A 15496-nucleotide genomic window follows, 5' to 3' on the forward strand; every position below is an offset into this window, starting at 1 on the left:
CGATGGTCGGCGACCATCGGAGGATGGGGGAGGTTCCCACAGATGGAGGAGTTGTTCCATATAGCGGAAGGTACAGCTTTGATAAAGCTGTACCTGGCTACAGCGAAATGCGTCAGGCTCAAACACTTTGGCTACCCGCCTGCTACCCACCTTGTTATTCGGTTCCAGACCAGCCGCCACTGGAGTTTGTTACCAAATTCGCTATATGGAACTTCAAAAACTCTCTTCAGTTCCTACCTCCATTTGAAGGACTCTGCTGTTATGCTTTCCTACATGGATTAAATCCTCATTTGGACACCCACTGCGGTAACTATACTACATATCTTCAAACCAAATAGACATTGTTGTCTATCCGGAAATCTATATACAAAAATTGATGGCGGTATACTAGGAATGGACCCTCACTTTAGGTAGCAAAGCAATAGATGTGCCTGTGCTATTTAATTTTAATTGTATGTGCATTATGATATTATGTCATTATTAAAAAAAAATAATAATAATTTATCACTGTTTAGCGCTACTATCTTGTGTATTTTTGTCTTTTTGCTTAAGGGACTCTCAATCCCCTACCTAGTAGCAGCTTCACAATACATCCTACCACAGCGCCCAATTGCGTTGTTTTTACAACCATATCTGTCTATTTTTTGATCATAATAACCTGCTGATTAACTAGGATAAGGCTTTCATAGTCCAATACTATTTTATAGTTGCAGTGTAACATGTCTACTATATTTTTCAGTGTGTTCTATACTTTGTGTTTATTGCAGGAACATAAGGAATTCTAAGGATGGGAGATGGTGACTCAAACCTATACGTGAGGATCAACAGCAACAAATATATATTAAGGTATTGTAGGAATAAACTACAGGTTGAGTATTCCTTATCCAAAATGCTCAAGACCGGAAGCGTTTTGGATAACGGATTATTCCATATTTCGGAATATTTTTATATTTGAATGAGATATCACACAAATATATTTTATTTGTGCATAAAGCAAGGTTTCAAAACATGGAACAAAGTTGTGTACTATATCATGCACTTAATTTTAATGCCAAGCAATCATGTTCTTGCTCAAATTTAGTACCATACAGTGCTCGAAGTGGGCCAGTGTACAACTGTATGTCATACCGCTACTTCACTAATTTCCACCCCCTCTTTTTATTCAAAGCAGCCGCTGCTTGATACCGTCAGCGGTGCTCGTGCGGGGTTTCCCACCCAGCAGCTGCAGAGCACAGCCAGTGAGCAGTGCAATGGCCAGCAGTGATCGTGTGGGGTCCCATTCAGCGGCTGCAGAGCAAAGCAGCCTTGTTGCATTTTTTAAAACAGTGCCGCAGGGGCAGAAGTGAGACCACCGTCCTGTGCATTCCCCCACCCCCTTCAGCTGCTGTGGTCTCTTCTTGTTGCCTCCCCACCTGACCTGCCAGTGCCAGCACAATAGCACATCAGCAGGAGGCCTGGAGCTGTCACTCAGCGGGAGGCCAAGCGGCGCTGCCGGGGACCAGAAGACATGGAAATGGCACTCAGCAGAAAATGGACATCAAAAGATCTGCCTAGCAGGAGGACCAGCGCGGGGATCAGAAGACCTTGAGCTGTCGCTCAGCTGGAGGCCTGGCGCCGGGGATCAGAAGACAAGGAGCTGCCGGTCATCGGGAGACTGCCGCTGGGGATCAGAAAATCTGAAGCTGCTGCTCGGCATAAGGCCTGCCACCGGAAGACATGGAACAGTCGCTCAGGAGTCTGGATCAGAAGACCAGGTGGTGCTGCTGGTGAGCAAGGCGGTGGTGTGGGGGGTTAGGAGGAACATCATTATTACTGGATACCTGCATAACCAACCCTGCTGTCGCTCTCATTTTCTCTGCCCCCTCTTTCCCTTCCCCTCTCTCTCCCCAGCCCCCTCTCTCTCCCCAGCACCCCTCTCTCGCCCTCATGGCTTCATGGCCCTCATGGCTTCCTAACTCCCCCTCTCTCATCCTCCCTGTCTCCCCAACCCCCCTCTCTCTTCCCATCCCTGTCTCCCCAGACCCCCTCTCTCTCCGCAGCACCCCTCTCATGTGCACATTTTCTCTCTCCGAATCCGTCAGCCCATCCACCACTCTCCCCCTCCACCCTGCCTCTCCTCTCTGTCTACCCAGCCCCCCTCTCTCTCCTTATCCCTGTCTCTCCAGCACCCCTCTCTTGCGCTCCAACTCCCTATCCCTGTCTCCCTAGCCCCCTTATATTTCCCTCCTCTATCCACAGCCCCCCCTCTTTCTAATTCCTTGTCTCCCCACCCGCCTCTCTAACCATTCACTGTCTCCTCACCCCCTCTCTTTCTCACTCCTGCACTCGCTGCCCCCCCCCCCCCTCATTCCTCTCCTATCTCTTTTTACTCTCTCCTGTGCTGTCTCCCAACACCCCTCCCATTTTCTTTCTCACCCTCTCTCTCCTCTGCTCTCCTATCTCTTTCTCCCACCCCCTCTTTGTCTCAACCCTCTCTCACTCCTATGTCTCACCTCTCTTAATCTCTGTAGCTGCCCCTAGTCTTTTTCCTCTCTTTCTTCCCTCTCTCTATCTGGTAGTGTTTCTCTCTCCCTGACACCTTCTATCTCTCCCTCTCTCTTCAACTTTCTCTTCCTGACATTCAATCTCTCTTGCTGGAGTCCCGCGCCTGCACTTTCCACCCTCCCTCCCTTCCCGGAGTTTGCTCATTAGGGGTTTACCCTGCAACCACTGCAGGGTGGGAGGCTGGGGGGTGCTGGTGACGCAGATGGAAAGGCTGAGTGATGGGGAGCAGGCTGTGAGGCACACAGGGATGATAAGGTGGGGACAGAGTCAGACTGTGAGGCACACAGTGATGGGGGAAGGGATATGAGGCACACAGAGATAGGGGAAGGGATATGATTGCCCACGCCCCTTTTCAATTGGCCATACCCCTTTTAAATTGACCACGGCCCTTTTTCTGGAGTGATTTATACCTTTATCTTTCCATGCCCCTACTTTTAAATTTCCACTTCGAGACCTGGTACCAGATACATATCATGTCTTCATGGACAGGGGTAAGCCATTGTGCAATGATGCAAAAGAGTTTCTCAGCTTTCTCCTATTACTGAACCGGTCATACCCAGCGTAGCCTGCCTAAGAATGAGCTGGTGTTTGATGCTGCTGCTGCTGCTGTTGGTGGTGGGTCGTCACAGTCATGTAGTTCTTAGTTTGTCCTGTTCTACTTAACCACATGTCAGTGGTTAAGTGGACAGTGGGTACAATAGCATTTCTGAGTGAGGACACTAATGGTACTTTTTTAAATGTCCTTGTACAGTCTGAGAATTGTGTAATGTAGTGGATTCTAGAGTGAGGATATTAAGTCAATCAGCTGTGTAAATCCCACTGCACTAAATTCGGATATTGGACACCGTAATCTGCTTTACAACTGGGTGACTGCTGTCCTACTTCATCTTCCTTGTAAATAGTATAATTATAGGTTGATCTCGGTTGACTTCTTGGTACTTGTTTCCTAGCACGGCCACAATCGCGGGAATCGGGTGTAATTTTTAGTGGTATACGACGCGACCGACGCGATGCCTCCGATTTTCCCATTGAAATGCATTGAAAAAAGTCAAAATCGCGTCGGTCGCGTCGTATGCGGCTAAAAAAGGCTTAAATGGTCCAGACGCGATGCCCACGATTTCCCCATAGGAAACAATGTTAAATGGCTTAATGTACCCGCGATGCCCCCGATTTGTCATAGGGAACAATGTTAAATACCTCAATTTCAGCAAATCATCATAGGGAACAATGGTAAATGGGCCAGAAAGCCCCAAAAACACCCCAGAACAGTGAAATGTCCCCCCAAAAGTAGTTTACGCCACCCCACGATCAACGCGAACCCGAAGCGTGGCGAGCGCAGCGGTACGCGTCCTCCGACCTTTTTATACCCCCACTATCCACGTCGCGTGGAGTTGAGAATAGAATAGTGTGGCGAGCGCAGCGAGCCACCGAGCCCGAAGCGTGGTGAGCGCAGTGAGCCCCGCGAGGGGACGCGGATACCTTCACAGGTAAACGCGTCCCTTCGCGGGCTTCACAGGTATCCGCGTCCCCTCGCTGCGCTCGCCACGCTTCGGGCTCGGTGGCTCGCTGCGCTCACCACACTATTCTATTCTCAACTCCACGCTGACGTGGATAGTGGGGGTATGAAAAGGTCGGAGGACGCGTACCGCCGCCCCTCGCGGCCTCGCTGCGCTCGCCACGCTTCGGGTTCACGTTGATCGTGGGGTGGCGTACAATACTTTTGGGGGGACATTTCACTGTTCAGGGGTGTTTTGGGGGGTTTATGGCCCATTTAACATTGTTCCCTATGATGATTTGGGTAAATTGACCCATTTAACATTGTTTCCTATGGGAAATCGTGGGCATCGTGGCTAAATTGAGGCATTTAACATTGTTCCCTATGGGGAAATCGCGGGCATCGCGTCGCGACCATCGCACCCGATTTTTTAGTGCTTGCGATGGCCGCGATGCCCCCGATTTTTCCTCACGATGCCCACGATCATGATCGTTGTGGCCGTGCTAGGAAACAAGTACCGACGTCTTTTTCAATCTCACAAACCATGTCACTATGGGGGAAATTTTACTATGAGTTCTATTTCACATGGGATATTGCTATGGGCAACCAATTAGAATCTATTCTTATTTATTTTTATATATATATATATATATATATATATATATATATATATATTTATATCACCTTCTAGAAGACAATAGATTGGTTGCCCATAGCAACATTTAATTGGGAAGAGAACACCCATGTTAGTAAATTTCCTCCTATGAGTCAGTCATGCCTATGACCTTGCCTACAGGACTACTTCCAATCCTGATTGAGGAGACACTTGACTATGAGGGTGTTGGTGGTGTGAATTGCAGGCGCTTGGATACAACAGAGAAAAGGGAGCTAGGTGTTGCTGGACGGATGACGCTTTTAGCCAACGTTTCTGAATTTGACAGACTTTTCATTTTTTATGAATGTTCTGCAAATGAGGTATAAGGGAGGATGTTACTTTCCAGGTGGTTGATGTCCTTACCCCTGCTTACTAAGGCTTTAAATAATAAATAATTCCAGACCGAGAGGTGGATTTTTGGTCTTTTGCCTAGGCATGAAAATGTGCTTTTTCATCCCATGGGCAGCAACTGTCTCCACTGTTGCCTTATTTAAGCAAACCACATCATCTCTATTTTACTCTACACTGCAATCACCCCATTTTGTGTCATTTCTTCTAGGGTTAGCCTATTCTAACCAGGGTAATCCTACGCAGTGTGCCCAAGATGGCTGCCTTAAGGCCCCCATACACTAGCCGATTTTGGTCAGATTTCAGCCAGATCAGTCGGATCTGGCCGAAATCGGACCAAAATCGGCTCGTTTTGATGTCCCCTCAGATCCGATGCGCGGTCCCGTGCGCATCGGATCTGCGTCGGGTGGTCGGACCTGCTGCACGTCCGACCACCCGACTTGGGACCTAGTGGGGCGGCGCGGCGGTAGAGGGAGCAGGGGGGGCTGGGGACGCTGCGGGGGACACAGGCGGCATAGAGCCGGCGGGAGCTGTCAGTACGGAAGGAAAAAAAAAAAAGCCCATACAATGAATGGGCAGCCTGTGATTGGCTGAGCACTCTCTCAGCCAGTCAGCAATTGGCTGAGAGAGCGCTCAGCAGCCAATCACAGGCTGCCCATTCATTGTATGGGCTTTTTTTTTTCTTCGGTACAGACAGCTCCCGGCTCCCCCTGCCCGGCTCAGCTGTAAGTAATTGCCGCAGCGTCCGTCCCCCCAGCCGCCTCAATGTCCCCCTGCCCCCTGCTCCCTTCACATTGCAGCTCCCCTGGAGTTGCAAATGATACATCGCATGCGATGTATCATTTGCAAAACTTGGCACATCAAGTGCCAAATCGTGTGTCCCCCTCCCGGGGAGCTGCAGGGGGGAATCAGGTCCGACTTGTCCTTAGGACAAGTCGGACTAATGTATGGGGGCCTTTACCTTTACTTTGTGCCATTACTCTGACTACACCGACTTATATCTCTTCGCTTATCTCAAAATATATCCCCACTTTATGACTCCAGGAAATGCCGTTTAATTGTAACTGGCTGTATATGCAATGTTTCTACCTTGCCATGCAGATGCCTTATATGTGTTCTATGAACCTGTTTGTATTTTGTACCATTTTCTTCTCTCAATAAAAATATTTAAGAAGACAATATATCCCCCCCGACCTCTCCGCTCTGCACAAGATCTGCGTATATCATCCACAGTCATTACTTGCTCCCACTTACACTTGCAGGATTTTTGTCAGGCAGCACCCACCCTATGGAATGCCCTTCCACGCACACTAAGACTCTCCTCTAGCCTCCAAAATTTCAAGCGTCCCCTGAAAACTCACCTCTTTAGGGAAGCTTATCATATTTCGGACCCTCACACAACCTCCAGTTGCATTTATATCTAATTGCATCCCGTCGGGACTGTCTTGTAATCCGATGGGACTGCCATGCTATGGAATTCCATCCTTCTGTATCCCTCCTATTATCCCTATAGATTGTAAGCTTGCGAGCAGGGCCCTCCTACCTCCATGTCGGTTTGTTTCTACCCAGTTTGTTTAACCACTGTTGTTTCCAATGGTAAAGCGCAACGGAATATGCTGCGCTGTATAAGAAACGGTAAATAATAATACCTTGTTAGCGTGAATACACAACTGGTGGAAGTTATTATTCAAAATGCCTGCACCAATCCTGCATTTTGCTTACTCTCAAGGTTTTCTCTTACAGTATGTCTATGTGACTTATCTATTGCTGTACTACTCAAATCCTATGTATTATGTGCATTGTTTTGATGTCTGTAAAGCGCCTTGAGTCCTGTTGGAGAAAATGCGCTATACTGTATAAATAAAACTTACATTCCCATCATCAGAATCGTCATAGTCAACATTTTTATTAGCGCCAGCTACACCAATATCCTCCTCATCCTGGTGTACTTCTACAGTGACATCCTCGATCTCAACTTCAGCATGTTGACTAGCACTGCTCCTCCCAACATTTTCAGAGGACATGCAAATGGTGGAAGGAGCCTTCTCTTCCTGTTCAGTATTGGTAGGGTGAGGCCTATACACCACAGCCACGGACACACTTGGCCTTTCCTTGGAGTTGTGATATCTCTGAACATACAGTTGGTTACTGTGCTTTAATGAGCTTTATTTTATTTATGTTTTTCGAGAGGGAGGAGGGCTTCCATCTTCATGACCAGCTGAACCACCATTATCAACATAGGCCAAGGCCTTAACCTTTCCTTGGCACTTCGTGTTGTAAGTGGCGTATTGCCAATTTTATGTTTCTCCTCAAGTAACTTTTTTTTTGGTTCATAATTGTAAAATGTTGCATTTTTTATTTTTTTCATGCCATCTACTACATTGGTCATCCCCCATAGCAGATGACATTGATGGACTTGCATCATCAATGTTATGACTGATGGCAGCAGCTTCAGCACTAGTAGTAGGAAGTGGTTCCTGATCTTTTGATTGTTTGTCCCCCATTTTTGTCAATCCAAAGCACCCCTAGACTGATACAGCAGACTTGGCAGCAACCCTGGACTGATACGACAAACAGGGCATCCCTGGACTGATACGGCAGAGACAGCATCTCTTTTTTTTTTTTGTGGGGTCCCAAACGAACCAATCATTTCAGCCACTGTTGTGGCAGACCCTGTCTCTGAAACGATTGTTTTATTTAAATTGTGCGTGTCTTGTTAATACAACATAAGGGTGAGTGGGAGGACCCAAGGACAATTCTTGCACCTCTTTTCTTTGTATTATGGGCTCTTTGGACTGACCAAAACAGGATGAGCCGATGGATAGCACTGCAAGAAAAATGGCTCGGCCGTTGGTCAATTGCCGCTGCAGGGGTATCCCAAGCAGAGTCCTCCCTGTTCTGGGTGCTGGTACAATTGGAAGGCTGGGAAATATGGGCACTGGTGGATACGGGCAGTGAGCTTACCATTGTTGGTGCCAGTGTGGTTCCTCCAGGAGCTGAGAAGCTTCTGCCTCCTGTCAGGGTGTTGTGTATCCATGGCGATTTGGAGAGTTCCCACATGTCTACTTATCCCTGACCATTCAAGGCCAGACATTAAGGGTGGTAGTGGCAGTGACCTCCAGACAGTGCTGTGTTTCCCATTGGGCTTAATGGGCAGTTGCCCAGGGGCCCAAGGATTCTAGGGGCCCAATCACATGGGGAAGTCTGCACTGCCCAGGGAGCTGCTGTGGTGCTATTTGCCAGGTGGGAAGCACTGCTGATTTTGAAAAGACTGGCGGGACTCTTAGCCAATCAGTGTACGGCCAGTTTTTTCAAAATCAGCAGCGCTTCCCGCCACACCGCCCGGCAAATAGCGATACAAGCTCCCCAGCCGCTGCTGTCTAGACACCCACCGCGGAGTCTGGGCAGCGGCGGCCAGGCATTGGGGACCTAGGCAGCGGCGGTTGGGAGCTTGTAGCACTACTTGTCAGCGGCAAGGCTGCTCATTTGAAAAGACTGGCCGGATGCTGATTGCCTGAGCATCTGGCCAATCAGCGTCCAGTCAGTCTTTTCAAAATGAGCAGCACTTCCCCACCAGCCCCCACTGCCTAGATCACCCATAATTGCCACTGCCTGGAAGATGCTGCTGCTACTGCACATAGGTAGGTGTGTGTGGGGGGAGAAATTATTTTTTCTCAGGGGCCCATTCTTATGTTAAGGTGGCCCTGTCTCTAGACCAACTTATCCGTTGAGTCTGGTCCGTGACTTTCCATTGATGCAGGAGCTGGTTTCCTGGCATGACACCAACAAACCGTCAGCCACTGAAGCAACTCAGGAGCTAGAGGCCAGAGACTACCAAAGTTTGGCATTCGGGAGAGTGGCTGCCAGTCGTGAACCACCCTAAGAGACTGAATCTGAGGCCCAATGGAACCCAGTTGGGGAGACTGTATCACTGCAGGACTTTGGGAGAGATCAACGCGATGACAGCAATTTGATACACTCCTTTGAGACTGTTAAAGTGGTTAATGGCAGGATAATTGATGCTTTACCATCAGAGGGTGTACCATATTTTGCTTTACAAGGGAAAAGGGTAGATCAGCTCTTATTTCCCCAGAAACTGGAGCTGCACATAAGCATTTGTGGGGTGGCCATCTGGGGGAGAACACAACACTCCAACACCTCTAATTAAGGTTACTTTGGCTCGGCATCTATGCCTCCGTTAAGACGTATTGTCAGGAATGCCCAGTGTGTCAGATAGGGCAAGTGGAAAAGTCTGTTGAAAATAAACACCAAATGTCTTCATCTGAGTTGCCGTGTTTGTGATCCTTGTCACAATATATTTACAGTTGCAAGAAAAACCCTTTGGAATTTCTTCTTAAATTGGTCATAAAATGTGTTCTGATCTTCATCTAAGTCACAACAATAGACAAACACAATCTGCTTAAGCTAATACCTCACAAACCATTATATGTTCTCATGTTTTAATTGAACACACCACATAAACATTCACAGTGCAGGGTGGACAACATATGTGAACTCTTGGATTTAATAACTGGTTAACCCTCCTCGGTACTTGTTTCCTAGCACGGCGCCAGCGATAAAAATTGTATCCATCGGGACCCCCAAAAATCGCGTCCATCGCATGCAACCAAATCGCATGCGATGCGATCAATGCGATTTTTACATTGGAACCAATGTTAAATGGCCCCCAGACCCCAATTTTTATTGTTTTCCAACCCTGATGGGTCAAATGCCCCCCCATTGTTTACACCACCCCACGATGAACCCCAACCCGAAGCGTGGCGAGGGGCGGCGGTACGCGTCCTCCGACCTTTTCATACCCCCACTATCCACGTCGACGTGGAGTTGATTTTATATAGTGTGTACTTCATAGGTATTAAGCGTCCCCTCGTGGGGCTCGCTGTGCTCACCACGCTTTGGGCTCGGTGGCTCGCTGCGCTCGCCACACTATATAAAATCAACTCCACGCCGACGTGGATAGTGGGGGTATGAAAAGGTCGGAGGACACGTACCGCCGCCCATCGCGGGCTCGCTGCGCTCGACACCAGGGCCGGTGCTAGGTTCCTTAGCACCCTAGGCAAATGGTCCGAGTACTCCCCCCCCTCCCCCCGCCAGGGAGGAAATGTGGGGAGGAGAGAGATAGGTGAAAGAGAGCAGGGGGAAGAGAGAGGGGGGGCAGAGAAATAGAGAAGGAGGGAGAGGAGCAGAAAGTGGGAACAGGGGAGAGGAGGAGCGGAGGTGGAGTATATGGAGAGGGGGAGAAGAGAAGGAGGAGCGGAGGGGGGAGAGGTGAAAGAGGAATGGAGGAGGAAGGGGAGCAAAGGAGATGGAGAGCAGAGCAGAGGAGGAGAGGGAGAGCAGAGGGGGTGAGGAAAGGGGAGTGGAGGGGGGAGAATAAGGAGGCCTGGGTGGAGGAGATGGAAAGGGGAGAAGAGGGAGAGCAGGCATTTGAAAAATGTGTGAAAGCAGGCATTCCATCAATATCTGTGTGTACCTCCACTTATCAGCGGTGCACTCTCTCCATGCGGCTGCGTCTCCTCCATCTGGTCCAGGGTGCCGACTCTGCTCCTCACCACCCGCGGTAATTGCCGCACTCCGGGGGGGGGGTGGGGGGGAGATCAGGTGCGGGCGCAGTTTGCCTCTGCGGCTGACCAGCAGGGGGGGGACAGCAGGCGCCAGCCGTGTCTTGCTGCTTACAAGCAAGACGCTTCTCACCACCCGCGGTAATTGCCGCACTCCGGGGGGTCAGGACCGGGCTCTACCTGCAGTTTCCCCCTGCGGCAGACCAGCAGGGGGGGGGGGGGTCGTAATCCACATGCAGGTGCTACCCTGCTGCAGATTGCCGCTGACGACAAGCGCGGCGGGGCAGAAGGGTATGGCTGCGGGCAACAGATTAATGGGTGGGCTCCAGGCGGGGGGGGGCAGGGCCACGGCTCACTCACCTACTCCCTGGGATGAATAGCTGGTATCTTACTTGGGCAGCTGAGCTGATTTCTTCCTGCTGCTGCACAGTACCGCCCTCCAGTGGCCGGCGCCCTAGGCAAATGCCTAAAGCTGCCTAGGGGTGGCGCCGGCCCTGCTCGACACGCTTCGGGTTGGCGTTCATCGTGGAGTGGCGTTAACAATGGGGGGGGGGGGGGGGGCATTTGTCATGTAAAATACCCATAAGGGTGGGTATACAATAAAAAATCGGGTCCATTGGCCCATTTAACATTGCTCCCTATGTGAAATCGCGTCCATCACATCGGTAGCATCGCATGCCCTGAAATCACGTCGGTCGCGTCCATCGCGTCCATCGCGTCCATCCTTAAGTTAAGGTATGCGATCACCTACGATGGGCACCGTGCTAGGAAACAAGTACCCCCTCCTCTGGCAGCAATAACCTCATCCAAACGTTTCCTATAGTTACATAGCAGACCTGCACAACGGTCCAGAGAAATGTTGGTGTCCAGCACAAATTCATTTGATACAGTATGACTCCGTTCCTATAGATCTCGTGGTTAAGACTAGCTGTATGAAATTAAGCAGGTGGCGAAAACCTTTTTGCAGTTTGTATTTGAAGCATAACAGCATATAATTTCCATTTTATCGCCTTGCGCATTTGCACAACTGAAGAGTACAAAAAGAAATAGAATGAAATCCTTTTCCAACAGCATTATGCTACCTGCAGGGTGAAAATACATCACTGGCAAGATGGTTTTCCTGACTAGGTCTCCAGGGGGGTACAAGATAAATAAATTGCTACACTACTATAATCTGTATTGCTGTGATAGTTGCATCACAGTTTATTAACGTTGCACTGGCCTCTGACTGTTCCTATCCATATGTACTGTGCATTCGAGAGCCAAGAAGGCCACACGTGATAAGTGATCCACTGATGAATCTACACTCCGGTGGGGTCTGTAGGTAAATGTAGCATGGGTTTGTACAACTTGGGTGCAATTGGCAAAATATATGTATGGAGTCATTTTACTTTCTTTTCATACAGGTCTGAGCTATTGTCTCTTCTCAGAACATACAACTGCTATCATGAAGGGACAAGCTTCCAGCTACGACATCATGAGGTGAGACAATACACAAGCCAAGGGAAAGGTAACAAGAGGCATTTTTCAATTAATTAAAAACAACTGTCATAATAATTAAAGCTATTTTTAAAACCGAGGTACTGTCACATCCAGAATTCCAAATATTGTTATGGGTAAATTTACTAAAGCTTCTAAAAGTGAAAAGTTGTCATGTGACCGCATAGCAACCAATTAGATGCTGTATAAAGTTCTAGGATGCAATAGAGAAATGATGGCTAGAATCTAAATGGTTGGTACAGTGTGGGCACACCCCTTTTTCTCTTTTAGAAACGTTCATACAGTACATTTACCACTAAGGGGTTATTCAACATCTCTCCATTCTTTAGGGCGAATGGGGACTCGCCCTATTCAAATGAGTAATCATTTTTTTATTTATTTTTTTGCCTATGCAAAACTTTTGACAGTGGGGGTAAAATCACCTGGATCTGTTAATTTTCCATTGATCCACGTGTTTTCACCTTCAATAGTGGCAAAACCGTCCGCAGTTAAATAGTATGCTTCCAAGTTCCATTTTTTTCGCTTCTGTGTAAAAATTGAACTAATTGAATACTGTTATTTTGTGTCTGAAGTCTGTATTGTAAGCACAGATGGAGCAGCTCCCAATGGAGCTGCTCCTGGCGATATAATAGCCATTCCCAGCCTCGTGCCAGCTGTCAGAAGGGGGCGCAGGAGACGCGCACGTGCCCTGTTCCACCTGAGCCCCCTGCCACTGGTCCCCTGCACCTCCCCGCAGCCCTCCCCCCCCCCCCCCCCGGCTCCCCCACTCCATGCCCATCTCCCTGAAGTGGAAATGGGCAGGGAAACAAGTGTGTGAGATGCTTGTGCTCCTGTCCACCAGCCTGTGCAAGCTCAGGACATCTGGTGATCCTGCAGGCTGGCTGGCAGGCACTCCATCTGTAGGTACACATAGAATATTAATATAGTATCAGAAACCTATGAATACTTTTTCCATCTCTTACCCTATGCCCCCGGATTTGAAAAATTCTGGTTATGCCATTGGTTACATATTTGCTATAGTTAACAGCCCAGGTCTTTACAAATATATATTTGTTATGTAATTTTGATATTTTATAAAAACAAACGTGTCTTTTAAAAAAAAAAAATATCTACGTCTGTTACTTTTCCTTTTTTTACATGGCAGTTTGAAGTTTTTGGGTACTTGTGTCGTTTCACGGCGGCAGGCTACCCTACGTTTTCAGCGTAGGCTAAGCTACGTTGTCAGAGTAGCCCAATCTCTGCCTAGCATAGTCGGCGTAGTGTCCCCGCGGCAGCCCTGCGTAGTCAGCGTAGTGTCCCCATCAGGCAGCGTAGTCACCATACTGTCCCCGGGAGCTGCAGCTCTGTCCCTGGCAAGCCTAGTGCCAGTAACCGCCAGATCCCCTGCACCGGCGGAGAGGCGATCATGCGAGCGCCGGCGGAGAGGCGCTCCATCTGTTTGAGACGCACGAGCGCCTGACGCATGTGCGTATCAGTAATTTGTGCAGCAGGGTACGGCACCCCTGCCTGTGTCTGCTTCAGGGAGACGGATTGGGTTAGGGGTTCAGTAGCGCATGTGTCTCCTGCACAAAGGGGGGGTGCGGTGCGCAAGTGCATCTCATGCACAATAAAGGACACATTTCCCAGTGCTCCATGTTACATACTGGCAAATGCCTCCATTTTAAACCCCCCACTATCCACGTCTGCCCGAAGCGTGGCGAGCGCACGGGGTATGCGTCATCCCAACCTGTTCATACCCCCACTATACACGTCGGTGTGGAGTTGACTTAATACGAGCGCGGCGAGTCACCGAGCTGGAAGTGTGGCGAGCCCCGTGAGGGGACATGGATTACATGATGTGCATTCTGAGTCCCCCCATGGGGCTTGCTGAGGTCGCCATGTTTTGGGCTCGGCGGCTCTCTGCGCTCACCACACTTTATATAATCAACTCCACAATGACATGTATAGTGGGGGTATGAACAGGTCGCTGCGCTCGCCACGCTTCGGGCTGGCGTGGATAGTGGGGGTGTTTCAGGAACACATTCACACCTGTCAGGTCAGGTAGGTTATAATGGTCAATGGTTCCCACACATTGCAATAAGTGCTGACTGTCTACGCTAACTGCGTAACGCTGACTGACTACGCTAACTACGGAAGCTCTGGCTAGCCGCGAATGGGTGGGAACACCACGCTGATACTGACAGGGATACTGACTATGTAACTGCCACCTACACAAGTACCAGTTTTTGTATTATTTGATACCATTATCGAATAGAAATTATAGACAATATGATGTGTGAGGTGTCTACTTGCACTCCAATCGTCGCAGCCTAGGCTTTCTCGCTGGGATGTTCCCTACACCCTAAAAGTATTATGCAGCAAAGAAGATAGCGAGAGGCCACTGGCGCAGCCATATAAATTAATTTATTATACACAGATAAAAAAAAACTGGCAAATGTGGGGGGAAATTCATAGAACAAAGTGATTCATACCCTATGTCAATCTATAAGGAGTCCAGGGCCCCCTATAGTGACACTCAGACTTGCTAGGGATAAATAACAGTAGACAGTCGGTGCAGTTTAAAACAAAAATCACTCCAATGCCATAATTAATATGTGGGTAACACAGGTGAATCCTATCCTTTTGTGGAGGTGAGTGTCACCAGTGATGATCAATTAAGAGTCTCCCTTTTGTGACAATCACAGTCTTGTCCATGGTATGGTTGTAGAAGGGATTTCCAATAGCTGATGAATAGAGCCAGATGATGGGAGTCCTATATTAACAAACACGTTTCAGACCCTTTATCAACTTAACAAAGTGCAAAGTACAAGGTATTGGACAGGTATATTGGGGTGCTTTATGATTGTTTTTAGGCTTGTGGGTGGGAGCAATTTGTTGTTTTTGTAGGGTTTTTGAAAGCACCTTTAATTGAATCAAATATATTCTTATATATTATATTCTTCTTGGGAGCTTTATTGCGACTGTTTGGATACCCCTAAGCAATATTTTTTTTCAAAAATGATTGAAACCAAAAAGGAACACTGCCTTTTATAGTGCAACAAGAACATTTTTTTTTTTCTTAAAGATGCTCAAACTTACTTTTTGAGGCATCCCAAACCCAGATAACGGGGTTTTACCGCATTTTTAGTTTAGAGAATCTCCCCCTCTATGCGCCAAGTGGTCCTTATCTGCTGTCACATTCTGTGGTTCTTTGGATTTTCAAGCCACATTGAAGGGTATATATCTTAGTACAATGTATTCCTTACCATTAGTGTTTTACCTGGGTCTACTAAGAATCATGTTTTGCATTTTTGGGGTATGTGTATTTTTGTGTCATGTTCTGGAAATAAGATCAGGATTAACTCAATATTCTATAAGGCCGCTTTGCTAACT

The 15496-nt window shown here is 48.3% G+C and overlaps 1 protein-coding gene across 2 annotated transcripts in view; it reads left to right on the forward strand.

Moving 5' to 3' along the window:
* The window catches only part of RASSF4 (Ras association domain family member 4), a 166567-nt gene that overhangs the window by 70011 nt on the left and 81060 nt on the right, over positions 1-15496 (forward strand). For both annotated transcript variants that reach the window (XM_083146133.1, XM_083146134.1), the window contains exons 3-4: positions 768-846; positions 12031-12106. In XM_083146133.1, coding sequence (XP_083002259.1) covers positions 788-846; positions 12031-12106 — 135 coding nt within the window. In that variant the 5' untranslated portion in view covers positions 768-787. The remainder of the gene's footprint in view (positions 1-767; positions 847-12030; positions 12107-15496) is intronic.

The sequence above is a fragment of the Crinia signifera genome, chromosome 6 (assembly GCF_055691185.1).
Source record: "Crinia signifera chromosome 6, ASM5569118v1, whole genome shotgun sequence".
Lineage (NCBI taxonomy): Eukaryota > Metazoa > Chordata > Amphibia > Anura > Myobatrachidae > Crinia > Crinia signifera.